This window comes from Hydra vulgaris, chromosome 04, assembly GCF_038396675.1.
Source record: "Hydra vulgaris chromosome 04, alternate assembly HydraT2T_AEP".
Taxonomy (NCBI): Eukaryota; Metazoa; Cnidaria; class Hydrozoa; order Anthoathecata; family Hydridae; genus Hydra; species Hydra vulgaris.
In genome coordinates, this window is record NC_088923.1 from 6,302,501 (window position 1) to 6,321,722 (window position 19,222).

Below are 19,222 nucleotides of genomic sequence, written 5' to 3' on the forward strand. Positions count from 1 at the left end.
GAACAATTGCTCTGCGCATGTAAAGCATGCTCATAAATTGTCTTCCAGGCGTGACGAATAGGGCTCGCTAATTTCAGTTTTGTAAAATTATAAGTTAATTTTATAAAAAATATTTTGGTAAAATTTTTTTGCTGAATTCAAAATATGTTAAATTAAACAGTATAGTTTGCATATTGCTAAATAATACTTAATACCAACAAAGTATTATTCGTTATAAAGTACATCACACATAAATTTAAATTTAAAATTAAAAATCTCAGTGAAAGAGAGCCATTGGTTTATTTCTTCTATTTCAAAGTTAAATTTATCATGCTGTTTTTTTTTTTAATTTTTGTTGAGCTTTATCATATTATCCCTTAACCACACCCTGGTTAAGTTAAACCATTTGAATTTGAATTGCATAAAAGTTCATGTAATAATATATTAAAACTTGCAATACTTTAATAAAAATCCCAAACTTTAAATGCTTAAAAATTAAATTTCTAGCATAATAATATATTTATAATAGTTTATAAAACTAAAACTTCCTTTATAGCTTTTTATAGGTTCTATTACATTCATTTAATAATGAGTATTATATTTAAAATTCAAAAACATCAAATAAAATTCAAAACGTTTGAATATAAAATATTTAAGTGTCAAATATAATTTTACAAACTAATTATTTTTACAAATATCTTCAAATAGGTCAAGCTTATGTTAAAGTATATTTATTAAACAAGTTAAAGCTAAACAAAACTAAAAATCAGAACTATAACAAAAATTCTAAATATTAAGTCTCCTAATCTCCATAGGTCAGACATTTTCGAAAAGTCTGATATATGGAGAGCTTTGCCTAATTTGTTAAGTTGGTTTACTGTTTTATGTGTGGTTTATGTGATCTTCAATTGCAGGCCATTAACGACTTCTAATGTCAACTAGAGAGATACGAGCATTTATTTGATGGTTATATTCAAATAAAATTTAAGTATGTTAAAGTAGTTGCAATTTCTTTTATTTAAAATATTTGATCACTGCTAAATTCCATTAGACTGTGGTGATTTGAGGTTGTTTAGTTTTAAATATTACTGGTTATTTTGTGATTAATGATAATTGTACTTTATGGTTTTTAAAAAACTAAAGATTTAAAGACCAGACACATTTTACTTAATTATCTTAATGAAAGTGTAATAATATTGGATTTCAAAAATTACCTGGTATAACCTGCATACAATAGGCATAAAATTTTTTTTATGCATAGATTAAGCTACCTAAATTCAAACCCTCAGTCCATGTATGTACTGAAACCCATGCAAATATATATTTCTGTATAGTGTCATCAGAATTATTTATATATACATAGAAATTATATACATATTTACTTTTATTTGTTATTATTAGTTAAATTCTTATATAAGCACATAATATAATCCTCATATATAGAAAAACGAAAGCAACCGAAAAAGATTGAAAATCTTGCTATATTTGCTTTATTTTTTGCTTGCATGTTTAACTTATGAAAAATATCAAGTTGAAAATTATTTATTTAAATAAGACCTTATCTAAGTTTATTTTAAATACTTAAATGTCCAAGAATTTTTGAAGTTAAAATTATTTTGAGAATACCTAATAGTCTTTAAAATACACAAATTAAAATGTAGTTTGTGCTAAAATTTAAATTTTCTATTTATTTATTCCTCTAATTAGTTGCGTAAAGAAAAAGTTGATCTTGAAAACACTCTTGAGCAAGAACAAGAAGCACTTGTTAATAGATTATGGGTGAGAATGGAAAAACTTGAAGCAGAAAAAAGGTTAAAAGTGTATAACTAAAGTTAAAAATTTTTTAATATTTAACATGTTGTAAAGTGCTACAATGTTAAAATAAAATTCTAGATTGTTGCAGCAGAAATTAGATCAACCCATTTCAGAACCAGCATCACCACGAAAAGATACTGTTTTTGATCTTGATGTTGATAATCTTTCTGACAATGTTAATGCTCTTAGAGATGAAGTTTTACGATTAAGATCTCAGCTGTGTAGTGCTGTAGCAGAGCGTAAGTATAATAATACTTAATTTATTCATAATCGTGTTTTTTTTTATTTGTTTGAAATGAATTAATATCTATACTACTATTGTGTATTATCTATGTAATAGTTTATGTTCCCTTTGTATGTACTTTTTATTTTAATTGTGAACTGAAATTTTTATTCTTGTATGTAATAATCATATATGTAATTTTTTTAATGTTGCTTTTGTATTTTATCTTGAAATATTTTCTTTTTTTGTGTATTTTCAAATTGTGAAACCTTAATGGTGTGTTTGTAAATTTTTTTAGATTCCATAGTATTTAATTTGATTAACATGAAATGCACTGCTATAAATAAATTAGTTTTGAGTATATATATTAGTTGTAAATAGTATAATAATCTTTATGTGATGTTATGTTATATAATAGTAATCTTTATGTGATGTTTGTATAAACAAAGTACTTTTTTTGCAATAATTGCAGTTATTGTACTTAATTACTACATTATTACAGTTATTGTACTAATTTAACTATAATAAAGTGTCATCCTTATTGCGATAAACTCATCAATTGTTATGAATTTTTTTTAAAAACCTTAATTTAAAACTGAATATAATGTATCTGACATAATCTGATATAAATGAATATAATGTATCTGATATTTTTGACATCTTTATATAATGCTATAAATATAAGGATTTTTGATAGAATTTATAAAGAAACTTATAAGAAATTGCATAACTTAAATTCCTAGTATTACCTGATTAATTTTAATAAAACAGCAATAAAACAATAACTTTTATAAAACAAATATTTATAAAACTTAAATTATTCTTTTAAAAATATGGTATTCTAATTTAGGGACTGTCCATTATGTCAACAATATTTCCCCCTATATTGTTGACATAATGGACAGGGGGTTGAAAATATTTAACAATTGTTGATAATGGAGGTCAAAAAAAGATCAAATATGTTACTTTTTAAGTAGGTTTAATTACTTAAAAAAAGAAAAAAATTCATTTTAATTTTTTTTAAGGTAATCAAGTGTTGACATAATTGTATAGAAACTTTGGAAGTTTGACAAGATGTTGAGAAGGGAGAGGGGTAATGTCCATTAAATATGTTAACAATTTTTTGATGATTTTTATTACCCCTCTCCCTTGTCAATATCTTGTCAAACTTCCAAAGTTTCTATACAATTATGTCAACACTTGATTACCTTGTTAAAATTAAAAAAAAATTAAAATGAAATTTTTTTCTTTTTTTAATATACTAGTCTATATTCTATTTATATTAGTCTTTAATCTATAAAACTATTTCTGTTTTTATATTGCAAGTTAAATATGTACTAGCATTATCTTTGTTTATTTTTGTGTGACTATAAATGTAAACACAGTTTTTTTATTTAGTAAAAGTAAATACTTTTTATTGGTTTTTTTTTTTTTCCCATGTTTTTTTTAATATTTATAGACAGCAAAACTATGTCTAAGTTTGAAGAGGAAGAAAATCAGCTGAAAGAAGAAAATGTTAGATTGCAACGAAAGCTATTACTGGAGATGGAAAGAAGAGAGCAACTTAGTCGTCAGCTCTCTGAAAGTGAATCAAGTCTTGAAATGGATGAAGAGCGGTACATGTATTTTTTACTCTTAATAAAATTTTTTTTTAAGAAAATAAAATCTTATCTAAAAGATCATGAAAAAAGTGTAAAAGTGTGTTTTGTGTTTCTCGCAGTGAAATGGCAACTTGTAAGCAGAGCTTTTTTTTTTTTTTAATTAATTTCACCTCCCCAAGGCCCAGAAGGCTACTACAGACGAGGAGGCTACTTAATTGTGTTTATAACCCTCTCTCAACCCTATAACTCCGAAACACGAACCTTGACAAACAAGGCCGCTGTGCTGAGAAACAAGTTGAGCACGGTACTACCAAGGACATTAACCTGACATTTCATTTTTAATGCTTAATTTTGATTTTGAATGTTCTTCTGTAGAACCTTAAGACTTGTACGTTATTTTCATAATATTTACATTAAGCTAAGTATTTTTCTTGATTAAAGATTTGTCAGAAATGTCAATTTTTTATAGTTATAGCACAGTGTGACAAGTATAGAAAGTGACAATATGCAAGTGATCAGGGCTTCCATCTTGGTCCTACATAAATAAAGTGTTTTTACAGCTCCAGCTTAACATTAATACTAGCAGGGGTTGTAAGCTAGGGCCCATTGATATAATGTGTAACAAACTCGTAGGGATTTTTGAATATTTTGGTCTGGAAAGTTTTTAGATGTATATAATGAAGTAAAAGAAAGGACACAGGGTACTCAGAGACAATCATTTTAATGGATTGCAGAAATAAAACTGTAGAAAATTTTATAAAATGTAAAAAAAAAGTCTGAGAATGATTCAGACATGCGCTCGTATTGCTTGGTTGAGCGCAATCCAAAGAAAGTTCTTTACAAAGCTCAATCATATGAGCATATGTTAATTGGTGAGATGTTAGATTTAGAGGACAAAAGAAGTGCAGTGTTAAGTGTTGTAAAGCATATGATATGGAATATGATATGGAGTTTTGGTTTGACTTTAAGACTTTTAGGGCTATATAGAACATGTGGATAGAAATATGGTGGAAGGCTCATTTTGAAAAATTGAGAAATGAATTGCTTTTCTGTAGTGATTTAAGTTAGTGGACTACTAGTACTGATAAACTGACATAAAATTGACTGTTTAGAGAGCTAAATTAGGCAAGGTTGCTGATCCTTTGCTGAGATATTGAAGGCTTCGGGGGATGCATTAGATAGGGATGATGGGTGAGATATTGATGATGATGGCTAAGATATTCAAAACTTCAGTGGATATGTTTGTTGGGTGTAAGATCTTTGCAAAACACATGAATGTAAAATCCTAATTGATTGGAAGAAAAGTTAAATGGTAAAACTTTATAAAAAAAGTAGATATCGAGGAACAAAATTGCCTAACCAGGATATGGAGAGTTTAGAAAGAATTGTTGACAACAAAATAAAAAGCAGTGTGTATTTATAAATAACGTGTTGTTTGTTTTCAGGCCAACAAAAGATATGACAGATGCACTATTTATTGTAAGGCAAGTTCTAGAAAGATATAGAAAAAGAAAAAAAATTTTGTGGATGGCATTTGTGGATCTTAAAAAAGCTTTTGACATTAGTGTGTTGGGTTTTTAGGTATTAAGGTTTTAAAAAATGGCTAGTAATAGTATTGGTAGTTATTTATGAAAATGTCGCAACAACAATCAAAACATAAGATAAAGAGTCTTATAGTTTTAGTATGTTTTGTAGTAAAGGTTTGCGTGCATCTTAGTGTTGGTTTACCATTAGAGCTATTCTATGCAGATGATTTATGCTTGTTTGAGAGACAAGAATTAGTTTCAAAGTTTTAGTGTTGGAAAGAATAATGCAAAAAGGTTAAGCATAAACCATGTGGAGTGTGTAAGAAAGGAATTAGAATAAAGTTTATTGGTTGTTATAAGTAGCTTTAAAAGTGTGTAGTTGTAACCGAACATTCAGGTCACAAGTGTTTGGTTACCACTACATTAAGTAAGTCATGTTCATATCATAAATAAACTTTTGAGAATAAGTTTGAATTATTAAAATTTAATAAATCAAATTATTTATCAAGATATTGGCCGAAAACAATATCATTATTATATATAATACTATTTTTTTTTTGCACTTATATTTTATCTTTATCTTATTTATGTCAATAAATAAGATAAAGATAAAATAATTTTTGCACTTATCCTTTATCTTTATCTTATTTATGTCAATTTTTTTTTAAATAAGAAAAACTAGTTTTTAAATGTACTTTAATTTAATCATGCTTTTAAACTCTGTATGGATTAAAATTAAAATTTTTAAAAGTTTATTAAAAAAATTATTAATACTTTTTTATGATCGTCCTTTAAATTGATTTTTTGTTTAGTCATTTTAATGAACTTGCAGCTCATGGAGGACCAATTGCATTTAGAGATCGGGCTATATCAAGTCCTGTTCCATACCCGACTCGACCTAAATCACCAGGTAATAAACTATTATTTTAAATGTCTATAATATTTTTATAAAGGTTTTTATCAATCACCAGGTAGTAAATTGATGTAATAAAGTGATATGGGACAACTCATTTTCTCCAAGAATACTGAAATTTTCAAAAAATGTCTGTCAGTAGCCTGGCAGGAAGACCAGACAGTTTTTACCTGCAAAAGTTTATTAATAAAACTATATTTTGATCTAATAAGATATTATTCTTTGCAATTATTTAAAAGAAAACTTTAAAATGCCTTTAAAGGCATTATTATACACTTCATTTAGCAATGAGTACTCTATGATTAGGGTGTGTCATAGAACAACATTTTTTGAAAATGTCTGTTGATACCCCCTAAATGTGTTATGTGCAATAAATTAATACTAAATTTTAAAAATTTTTACATTAATTTTTTTAGGGGTTGCTCAAGACCCTTAAACATCAGATGGGTCCTTAATATTTTGAAAAAAAAAAGTTCTTTAAAAGCATATCATGTTGGGTCTCATGATTATTATTTTTGAAATTTTGTAAAAATTTCAAAAATAATAATCATTTTGTATAAAGATTACTAGTTTAAATTTTATGGATTAAAAACTATAGTTTTTAAAAAAAATAAAAAAGTACACTTTTTCATAGTTTTTTTAAATAAACTTTTTAAATTTTGTGTTTCCATAAATTTTTTTTATTATTTTTGGTATTTTTTATTAATTTTGGTATTGTTATAAAATTTCACTTCTTTTGAGACCCAACATGGTATGCTCTTAAAGAACTTTTTTTTCACTATATTAGGGACCCATCTGATGTTTAAGGGTCTTGAGCAACCCCTAAAAATTTTTTCTATTTAAAAGTTTTTTAAATTTAGCATTAATTTATTACATAAAACACATTTAGGGGGTATTATCAACATTTTCAAAAAATTTTGTTTTATGACACACCCTAACTATAGTGCATTATATAATTTACCAAACTTAATAAAAAGGAACTTACACGCAATTTAATATTTGGAAGTGCGACTGTACTGTTTTTTCAAACATTGTTGCCTTTCAAAGCACCCTTCTCAATTTAAAATTAGTTATGAAATTACATTTTCTTTTATTTCCAAATGCTATTAAATCAATTTTTAGACCTTAAAGTCACATTTTGAATCACATGAATGGACAGTTGAATCATTAATAACACTGAATCTCTTTTATTTTTTCATTAGTAAAATAAATTTTTTTAAACTTTGTCAAACAAAAATATCAAAATAAAAAAGATTACTAAGATGTATGCGAAAAATCATTACTAGAACGCAATTAATGATGCAAATAGAAATTCTTTTTTTCAAAAAAAAAATTTTCTAAGTATAATGAAAAATGTTTAAAACATTAAAAACATAATGTTTTAAACATTCAACTAAATTAAATTTGATTGAAGATTGTGAGAGAATAATAGATTATTCTATATATAAAACATTTCTTTGCAGTTTTTGCTTTCAACATTTTTGCTTTACGTAATTAAACCTTTGTTATGATTGACAAAAAACAAGCGATATGATACAGATATCAGCTACGACAAAAATGACAACACATCTTTAACACAATTAATAAATTAATTTACTTTTAAATAAATCGTTTTTTATTAGGCGTATTTTAGTAGTCAGATGTTTAAATTTTTTGTTCTTCATTATTTCCAGAAAAAATACAAAAAAAAAAATTTTTACACCTGAATACTGATTATCATGGTGAACAACTCAAATAAGAAACACTTTTTCAGTTTCCGAAAAAAACAGAGGGTACACTGCTGACAGTGCATTAGTTTTTAATTTTCACCTGTTATATACACCTCTTAGTCTACTTAGTTTGACTTGTTTAATACTCTTGTCAGATAAATCTTTCGGAGAGAAAGAATAATCACTTGTAAGATACATCTTTTGAGAAGCTTTATTCAATACTATAATATCAATTTTGATGCAAAAACAAACTATTTATTAGCACAACATAGCTGTACATTACTTGTTACTTGTACAACATAGCTGTTCATTACTTATTACTAGCACAACATAGCTGTACATTACTTGTAGTAAGTGACCGGAGCCCTGGCCCCGGTTCAAAATGAAACTTTTTTCTCATTATAAGATTTAGCAGGGGTTAATAGCCGGGGCTAGAAAAAAGTTTATAAAATTTAATATTATAATTTTATGTTTACTTTTACTATTTATTAAATACTGGCATACATTTATATATTTACATATATATAAGTTATAATACTAGGAAAGGTATAACTAAAAGCTTAAAAAGATGTAAATTGTATAAAAAAGGAAAACATGAAGATGGGTAAGAGTTATAAGATTTTTTTGATATACGAAGAAAAAAACTGGATTATTAAAAGTTTTTATAGCATGAAGGGACAGACACAGTAAACGAATGCAACTTGTTGAAAAAATAGCCAAGCAAGAATGAGTTTTGGTTTATCGTTATAGAGATGAAAGCCATGTTTGAGCATTGACCATGATTGTATTTGTAGAAAAAAGAAAGAACTTACAAAATGCAAACTTACAAAATGCGAACTTACAAAAATAGGAGAGTGGTTCAAGCTTGGTAGTTAAAGCAGGTCTAGTTACATTTTCAATGTGCTTTTAGACTTTGTTTGAGAGTGAGAGGGTTGTTATTCGTCAATATAGGAATGCCAGCAATATTACAAATTTTTTTTTGCAGTAAATAAATGAGTTTTGTTGTCTAACAAAATTGTGGATTTTAAGTCCAGAATTTAAATCCATAAGCCACTGCAAGCCTTAGGCTGTTACAAATGATAGAGATTAGATTAAAAATGGGCTGCTTATTCTAAGCAATTAAAAAGTGAAGATTTTTTGTCAAGACGAGTATAAAGTTGAGTCGTCAGCAAATAGAGCCACTTTAAATTTCATAAAGATCATTACTGTAGAAAAAACACAGGAGCAAAGAAAGAACCTTGAGGTACCTTTAAAGTTACTTGAAATAAAGTAGAGTGTAGGCCTTCAAGAATAACTTAATACTGCAGTTTAAAAGAAATAATTTAGTTATCTCAAAACCTTTATAGAAATAAATAATAACTGAGTGAAAACTAATTGTAAGATTAGAGTATATCTCTATAGAGAATAATTGTAAGTTGGAGAGATTAAAGTGTTTTCTAGAGTTTAAAAAAATTGAAACCACTTATATAGCACTTTTTGAAAATAAACCAAAAATTGAAGAGAGTTCTGGAGAACATCTTTTTTAAGACTATGATGGAGATCTTGCCTGAAGCACAAGCTGTAGAAGTGTTTAATTAAGAATTAACTTTAGCATTGGAAGCCAGAGTAATTTCCATGTTTAACAATGGGTTAATCTGTTTAACTGTCAGGAAGAGTATGGCCATTATATTCAAGAATCAAATTAGAGTAAAATTTCTTTGCAAATACTCTGCTTTATTCTGGGGAGAAGTAAAAAGATCAGACCCATGAATTAGAGAATAAATGTTAGACTTTAGTTAATGACATTGTTGAAGACTAACTAAAAGTCTCTAGATCCTAACATCTGACATAAGGTACAAGATTTAGTAAACTAAGAATAATAGAGCTTAACATCAGACAGGACTTTTTTACATTAGCTTATTGCAATAATAAAAGGACATTTGTTCTTCAGAGATATATTCTTGTAAAAAAGATTAGAAAATATGATAGATGGTGAAAAATGTGGAGTAGAATTAGACTTAAAATTAAAGAGAAGTAATAAAAGCTTCCAAACTTTTATTCCAGATGGAATGAAAGCTTCCAAAATGCACCTTTTGCATACATATTATAGATATAAACATAACTGTTTGTTATTTATTTAGATAGTGGCATACGATATCCTTTCATATTTAAATAAACTTAAGTATTTATATTGCGTAGTATTTGCCAAAAGAGAAGATGATCAGATAGATGTGTGGTGTGACTCAAGCACAACAAGAAATGGAGGCATAATCTTTGACAGATTGAAAAAACACTGTATCAAACAACCTTTGTTAGAAAGATTAAAATAATTTAAGTATCAGTATGTAGAAGGTAGCAGCTTCAGTAGAAAATTGTAATGGTAGAAGTAAGAAAATTTGAAGAGAGTGCCTTACATATTGTTTGAATGAGCTTTAGAAAGAAAAAAAATGCTCTAGATTGTTTATATTGCGGAAACAGCATTAGAGAGGAAGGCTAAAGTCTAATGATGATGACGATGATGATAATGATGATGATGATAATAATGATGATGATCATCATCAGGCTTAAGCCTTTTGCTTTTTTGCTGTTGATGATGATGATTATCATGATGATGATAATAATAATAATGATGATGATGATCATCATCATCATCATCATCATCATCATCATCATCATCATCATCATCATGATAATAATGATGATTATGACGATCATGTTGATCATAATGATGTTTATATATGCATATATATACAAAATATAACATGAATTTTGAATAAAAAAATATACTTTAGGATCAATCAACCATATCAATAGCAACCATTGAAGTTTGGTTTGGTAATTTTAAACATAGTCATCATATACAGATGATGCTGATATTTTTGGATGGTCTAAATGAAGCTGTCAAACCTAAAATAATTGAAAACAGTATCTTCATGCCAATTTGCAATAAAGTTATCTGACACTGAAATTTTTGAAAAGTAGTGTTTAAAGTATAATACATGAATATTTGGGTATGAGAAAGCTTCCTAGTGGTTACCGTGTTTGGTCACACCAGAACATAAACAACAATAAATTTATAATTTACTGTGTTAGATTTAAAATTTAGACTATTGAAAAAGTATACTTATACTGTGTGAATAAAAAAAGAAGCACTTTAAAATAGATGTTTATTAATAAGTCTTTCTAATTCATTTGTTTAGAATAGTCTATTCAATATAACTTTCATTTGCTTCTATCACACCCTTGACCCAAGATCTAGATCTTTGAGAAGGTATAATTTAGGTAAGATATTATAACTTAGGTGTCTGACATTTCATTCCATGCCTTGGGAACAGATTTCTTAAGGATATCGTTGTTGTTGCTGTTCTGATGTGTTCAAGAACATTATTAACTATATCTGTTGTTATGTACCTGTCATTTTAGCTATTTCTAGCTTGATGTACTGTGTTTGTATATGTTTCATTTGTGAAGAGAATTGATAATGATTGAGATAATGATTGACAGACAACTTAGAAGATTGCAAATTATATGAATCAGAAAAGCAAGATGAAGGAAGTGAATTCTGAAGAACTGATGTTCGAGGAAAAATCTAGATGAATAAAAGTTTTTTGAGCACTTAGGAGCATTCACAGTAAAACAATGAGACTTAATTGAATGACAAGTAACACGGGAATGAATTTTAGTAGATGGCACAAGAAACGCTAGCTCTTTAGAGCAGTGCCCATTATAGTAATTGTAGAAAAGAGAAAGAGAAGCAAAATTACGATGATGTAATAATGGTTGTAGGTTGGCTGCAAGAGCAGGTCCAACTATGTTTACAATGCGCTATTGCACCTTGTCTAAAAGAGAAAGGGCATCATTGGAAGATCCACCCCAGATATGGCAACAATATTCCATACAAGGACAGATTTAAGATTTATAGAGATAGAGAAAAGAATCAGGTGTAACAAAGTGTCAAGCACAATAAAGAGATGCAACTTTTGCACTTTTTCTAAAAAAGAAAGGGCATCATTAGAAGATCCGCCCCAGATATGGTAACAGTATTCCATACAAGGCCAGATTTGATATTTATAGAGATAGAAAATAGAATCCAAAGTAAGAAAGTGTCAAGCTCGATAAAGAGATGCAACCTCAGCAGATGCAAATTTTGCAATTGATTTGATATATGGTTTCCAAGAAAGAGCGGAAGCAAAAGTTAATCCTAGAAGATGAAGGGTAGATTACTCATCAAGTACATTACCGTTCTTAAATAAAGGAAGATCTAAGTTATTGTGATAATGATTAGCAAAAAAAAAATTTGATTTTATCTGAATTAAAGTTCACCAGCCACTGTGAGCCCCATGCTTTAGCAGACGTGAGATATTTTTTAAGCTTAAATGCCCTCTCCAAGCATTCAGAGAGCTTTTTATCCAGTCAAGAATAAATGGTAGCATCATCAGCGAACAATGCCACCTTAGATGTGAGTATATCTGGAAGATCGCTGATGTAAATTAAAAAGAGTATAGGGCTAAAAGTAACACCTTGAGGAACCCCTGAAGTTACAGGATCCAGGTGTTAACCAGGAATAAATTTGATACAGCATTTTGATGAAATTGGGAATTTGTCAAAATATTTCCTTATTATCTGCCCCCCTCCCCTGAGATTAAAATGTGTTCCGGGGAAGCGTGGGGGTCCTTTACTTATATTCTATCTTCTTCTACTCCACTTAGCTCTGCATACATAGATTAGACAGCAAAAATAAAATAGAATAATGTCTGTAACATTTATTGAAGATGAATATGAAACCAACACAAAATTAAATGTGGTTCCACAACGACACAGCACATTAAGCTCCGATTTCCAAAGATATATTAAGAAATTTTTAGAATGCATTGCGAAGAATTTTTTGCAAATTTTGAGAAATGAATTTTAGAAGCAAGCTGCCGAGAAAATCCCTAAAATTGCTTGGAAAATGCAAATACTAATATAATATTTTTACAGTTATGCAATCGTGTAGTTATACCAATAACGTCGATTTTTTTTCAAGTTTTGCACAATAATAAAATTAGAATTTCTCATGTTATTTTTTATTAGTTTTTAATAATAATTGATTTTCAATAATTTTTAGAATTCTTATTAAACTTTAATTTTGTGAACTTTATTTGGAGATTAGGATTTTTTCACCTTTAAATTAGGAATTTTAATTTTATAAACATTTGGGAATATTGCATTTGAGGGGGCCCCACGGGGCTAGTTTACACCCTGGGAATATGAAGAAGAGTGTTGTCCATCGAGGACAACACTCTTCTTCATACTATGATTTGAAAACTTTTCATACTATGATTTGAGAACTTTTATACTATGATTTGAAAGGAAGGATTCAATAATCTTAAAGATGTTATCTGACACACCTTAAGAAGATAACTATGATTTGAGAACTTTTATACTATGATTTTAAAGGAAGGATTCAATTATCTTAAAGATGTTATCTGACACACCATAAGAAAATAACTTATCTGATATCTGACATACCTTAAGAAGATAACTTAAAGACCAGCATGCCAAACTTTATCAAAAACTTTAGAAATGTCAAGAGCGAATGCCTGGACATTTCTGCATCATCTCTATCTAATGCACGATAAAACCTATCAGTTATTACTGTTAGCAAATCAGCTGTAGAACAAGAAGATCAAAATCCGTATTGATGATCAGAAAGTAAGTTATTAGATTCAAGATAAGAGATTAAGTGTTTGTTAATTAAAGATTCAAAAACCTTGCTTATGATTGGAAGAAGACAAATGGGACGGTAGTTAGACGAGTCAAATTGCTCGCCATAATTTTTGAAGGTAGGGATAACAGATGCCGCGTTCCAGCAGGCTGGAAAACAAGACTCTGATAAGCAGTTGTTGAATAGTTTTGAGAGTATAGATGACAGCTCCAGAGAACACTTCTGCAAGACAATAACAGGTATGTTGTCTGGGCCACAAGCTGTAGAAGAGTCTATGCAGGAAATCACTTTAAATACAGAAGCTAGAGTAATAGGAATGTTAAGCAATGGATCGACCTGTTTGTCTGCAATATCAGGTAGAATACAACTAGCAAAATCAGTAGATCATATTGATGAAAAGTTCTTAGCAAACAATTCAGCTTTGTCTTTAGGTGAGGTGACAAAATCTGAACTGTACAAGAGAGGTGGAATAATAGATTTGCCCTTATTATTGATACTGTTAAAGATTCTCCAGAAGTCATAAGAGCCTAGTTTTTGAGATGAAATACAAGATTTCATGACCTGAGAATAACAGTTTTGGCGTTAGACAAAACCTTCACAATTTTAAACAGACGTCTGTTTTCTGGAGAATTATTTTGCTGATAGATATGGAAGTAATGATTTTGATTGTAAATTGCAGCAGCACAATGTGAGTAAAACCATAGAGAAGAGTGAGGCTAGACTTGGAATTATCAAGAGGGAAAAAAAAATTCCATGCCACCCTGAATCCAAGAAGTTATGTAAGAAGCACATTTGTCAGCAGGAAGACAAAAGGTTTCTACCCAAGGGCCTTCACAAAGAAAATAATGGTAAGAGTCCCAGTCAGCTTTAAGGTATTTGTAAGAAGTACATTGATGGGGGGATTCTGATGATGAAGAAGAATGAGATAATAGTTTTAGAGAGATCAAACTGTGACCAGAAGCACTTAAGGGTTAATATTGAGAAACTGAGCACTGACTAGGATCAGAAACAAGAAATAAGTCGAGTAGAAAAGGTAAATGATTGGGGTTGTCTGGAAAGCGAGTTGGAAAGTTGGCTATTTGAGTTAAAGATTGAGAAAGGTCAAAGTTGTGGGTCTTAACGCCTGCAGAGTCACTGACCCTAGAACCAAGCCACTCAGTGTGATGATCATTCAAGTTACCAACATCGATGATATTGGCTGATGAATAAAGAAGATTTCCAGAAGATAACCAGCATTACTAAGATCACAGGATGAGGCAGCTAAACTCAAATTAGCCTCACAAAGAGCAGTTAGGTTTAGTGAACTTTGCAAGAGATAAAGCTTAACAGTGGAAAAGTTACTTCGAAGACCACAAATATTAGTGAACAAATAGGTTTAGAGAATTTGGTGATGACAATGTTTTTTTGTGTTTTATAGTTATTAGTACTTTAGTCATTTTTGAAATTGTTAAAAAACTTTAATCAAGCATAGATAGTACTCAGTACATTATTTAATAGTCCAAGCAAATGCCTCATTTTTAATAATTAAAAAGGGCTCCAAATGTGGCCGTGACAATGCACACCAAAAGCACGAACAGGGACACCATCCATGTGCAACATGGCACCGTTAGTACTCATTAAAAATGATATTTTACAGCTGTCGATGAAATCAGCCTCTCTGAGAGCTACCACAGAGTTCAGAAAACCAAAATACCAGCAGGCTTCTGAACCATAAAACTGAGTTTTAGAGCTGTACCCTCATTAGGAGATAATAGAGTGAGTTACCTAATAACAGAAAACTGTTTTATTATATCTGGTATTGCTAAACCTGCTAGCAAAGCTGCCACAACCCCTTCTCTTTTAGTCTTAATGAAAAAAAAAAAGTTTATATATTTTTAAGAATGAGAAAAAAGTTAGAACTATTAGTTTTTTACATTATTATTATTTTTTTTAATTTTTTTTTGATTTTTATCTGTAGTGGCTGAGAAAGCCACTACAGATGAGTAGGCTACTTAATATTGGTTATAACCCTCTCTCAACTCTATAACTCTGAAACACAAACCTTGATGAACAAGGCTGTTGCGCAGAGAAAAAGTTAAACGCGGTACTACTAGGGATGTGGTGGCAATCGAACTCTCGCTTATGAAGCGAGTGCTTTACCACTACCGCAGCAAGTTTAAATTTTCCAAACCTTGCAATTAAAGTTCTAAAATTTTAAAATCTCATGCGATAGAATGCTGTTGGAACATAAAATTTTTAAATCTTACTCGTCGAATACTGTGACTTTTGACACAGTTTATAATGTCTGTTATTGCTAAGCCCACTTGCAGAGCTGCCACAACATCTTCTCTTCTAGCCTTAATGGAAAGAAAAAAGTTTAAATATCTTCATTTTGGAGATAGTAAAAAAATATAGAAGAATTAGTAAATTTGCCAAGCCTAAATGCAATTAAAATTCTAAAATTTCAAAATCTCACACGGTAGAATGTTATGAGAACATAAATAAGTCTGAGGTTTTGCATCAGTACATAACAATGGATAAAACATGACTTTAGTATTTTACTCTAGAATGAAGTCAACATAAACTAGAGCAGCCAATGAAAGCAGTCTGAAGCGACCGAAAATACAAAAAATAACTAAAAGTGTTATGGCTATGGTATTTTTGGATGTTGGAAAAATAATTTTTATTAACTACCTTAGACATAGAAATTAATCAACAGTAATTATAGGTTTTTAAACAGCTTAAAGATCAAAGTTGTTAAAAAGATCCCATATTTAAAGTAGAAAAACTTGTTTTACAAAGACAACAAAGTATTGTCTTCACAAGACTAAAAATGATGGCAAAATTGCATAAATTTGGCTTTAAATTGCTTACCGCACCCTCCGTATAGTCTAGATATAGCCTTCCAATGATTGAAAATGTTACCAAATATAAAACGATGCTCCATATAAGATATTTCGCTTGTATGATGATGCTATCATAGAAATTGAAACCTTTTTTAAGGTGCTCCTCTATGCCATTAAACTTGTCTTACTAATGTTGGACCTTAAAACACTTTTTACATCATATAATCGGATGCATGATATTGGAAATACTTTAGTGGCTTAATAAACCATGTGATTAAATTAGATTAATTACCAAAATAATTATCAATAATCAATTACCAAAAACCATGTGATGATAAGATTAATTAAACCATGTTCAATCCAATCAATTAAACCAAATCAATCTAAAAGCCCTAATAACTGTTTCTTAAATTACTTTTTGACCATATTTAATCATTGAATAAACTTTTACAAAAGATTTTGTATTAGTATTACAAACCATTAGAACTAAAAGCAATATAATTTGAGTAGTTTTATAAGAATTAGTATAAATTATTTTATAGATAAAATCATTCAATTTCAAAAAATGACTATAGTTATGTTTGTTTTAAGACCAAAATTTTAGTTGTAAACCTGATTTAGAATGGAACTTTTAAGATCAAAAGTAAAAGATGATCAAATTGTAAAGCTTTAAATTGTAATGCTAGAAATGTGACTAAAAATATGAAGAAATTAAAAACTGAAAAAAAAGGATATAAGAAACTAAATAGAAATTAACAACCATAATCACACAAAAACAGTTAATATGCTTTAGTCACATAACACTCTCAGTCATGTCCATCAATAAAATATTTTCTTTTAGCTCCTAATATTTTTTCTTTATTTTTTTGCATAAATTACTTGATTTCTTGGTTTTTTTTTATCGACACTAGTTTTCATTTATGTAAAATATAGCTTCAGGAGTATTGTTTAAACATTTAAATACATTTTAAAGTCCATTAAAACCATCACTAAAATGAATAATTGCTGAGCAAACATCAATTTTATTTATTTCTTTACTGCAATATTGGCTTTTAGGGCATGAAGACCAAATCATTTCATTAAGTGATACCTTAAAATTCCGGATCATTCCATGCAAGAATTTAATCAACTACTGCACTTAGCTCCATTAAAATTGGTTTTAAAACATCTATAATAGCAGCTGAAAATTTAGGTTAATAGTTTAATCTTTTCACTTCATTTAGTTTGTACCATTTTCACACACTATTATTGGTTCTTGGACAATTAAGATGTTTTTGTGCTTTAGTGTCTGACTCACTACAATAAAGCAAAGCTGCAATAATGGCTTGCTTTTTTCATGTTATAAACTGCAGAATATTGTTTAATGGACATGCCAAAGTAACAAGTTTTTTTTCCACTTAAAAAAATTCATCCTTTTACACTTTGTCGTAATAAATGTAGTCTATTCCTAACTTTTCTATATACGTGACCAACACATTCAACTTTATTAATAACAAAATATGCACCATATGGCTTACTCTCTGTAATTTTAAGTAATAAGCTGATGTCACCATCTCTAACATCTTTATTCGTTTTGTTAAATCGATTGACAAAAAATTACCATAGCTCTTTATGTTTCCATTGAGTCTGTTTTGGTTTATTAAATAGCTACGGTTACTCTTTCCTATTTAACTCTACCTTTCTTTTTACGCCATGCCAAACAAGCTTGACCTTTTTAAAAGCTTTTTATTGTCAATAACTTTATTAGTATGAGATATTATTTTAACAACGCTGTTAAGAGATTCATGACTCTAATAGTAATGAAATAATTTTTTGCCATTTACCATTAAGAGATAAAGCACATTCAACAAATTTATTTACATATGTTTTGCACTTCCTAACTGCATTGATCATACTTTTTTTAGCAACAGTCATTGCGACTCAAACATTTTGTTATTGATTTCGTTATAAGCTTTGAGCTTTATAGGATCTGGTATAAGTGAAAAGATTTGGGCTGATGCACGATTTTGTTCGTTGAAGATCGTTTTGTTCTTGCTAGTTTTAAAGATTGGCAAACTCTACTATAAAAATGCAGCAATAACATTTTAAAATTTATAAATTTTATCATTTGGCGGATCATATAATTTTTTTATTTTTATTTTGAAAGTGCCGTTGTTAAAGGCGTAACTATGAAAAATATTTTCAGCACTTTATTTAGAATTAAAGATATACCAATTAATAATTTAAATTTAGTAAAATTTAAATTATAAGTTGTAATATAAAAATAACATGTAATAAAAAAAACTTGCAATATTTAAAACTTTGAAAAAGCGTAGAAATGCTATATCCGCCAAAGGAGAATATATTGACAAATAAAGAAGATTTTCAGACATTTCTGGGACACTTTGACCCATAAGTTCATTGTTTACTATTACTAACAACTAGATACTAACCTCTCTGAGCACTTTGATGCTGCCTACATAAATTTACTTAATTTGTTATCATTATAAGCTATATAAATTATCTGTGTTGAATGTTTTTTTTAGCCCTTCATTCAGCTGCAGGAAGTAATCCTTCTTGTTTTACTCCACCTTCTCCGATGACTGGAAATCGAGTTTCTTCGAATGTTGTTGGCAACTCCTCACCTATTGCAGTGAGATTTTTTTCGAGTTATTGTGTGTGTACTAGTAATGATTTCTTATAATTAATTTTTATTGCATCTTATTATTTAGAAAGTCCGCCAGTCGAATAGTCCTAAGTGGGTTCAGCAATCTAATGTTATTGATCGATCTTCCTCTTCTGCTGGTGCCGGTATTGAGCGGCCTAAAAGTGGTCAATCGATGTCAAAAGTATTAACTGGCAAATGACCAATCATTAAAGATTTTGATGAAGTAGATTTTATATCGTCCTTTTTTTTCTGAAATATTATTTGATACTAAACTCTGAAGAAATTTGAAAAAATGAAA

General features: G+C 28.9%; 1 protein-coding gene across 1 annotated transcript in view; it reads left to right on the forward strand.

Annotated features, from left to right (window-relative positions):
- Positions 1-19,222, forward strand: part of LOC100197682 (coiled-coil domain-containing protein 6) — a 26,819-nt gene extending 7,597 nt beyond the window's left edge. Inside the window, exons 4-9 of the mRNA XM_065795330.1 lie at positions 1,687-1,790; positions 1,873-2,033; positions 3,477-3,633; positions 5,957-6,054; positions 18,803-18,909; positions 18,989-19,222. Coding sequence (XP_065651402.1) covers positions 1,687-1,790; positions 1,873-2,033; positions 3,477-3,633; positions 5,957-6,054; positions 18,803-18,909; positions 18,989-19,123 — 762 coding nt within the window. The 3' untranslated portion in view covers positions 19,124-19,222. The remainder of the gene's footprint in view (positions 1-1,686; positions 1,791-1,872; positions 2,034-3,476; positions 3,634-5,956; positions 6,055-18,802; positions 18,910-18,988) is intronic.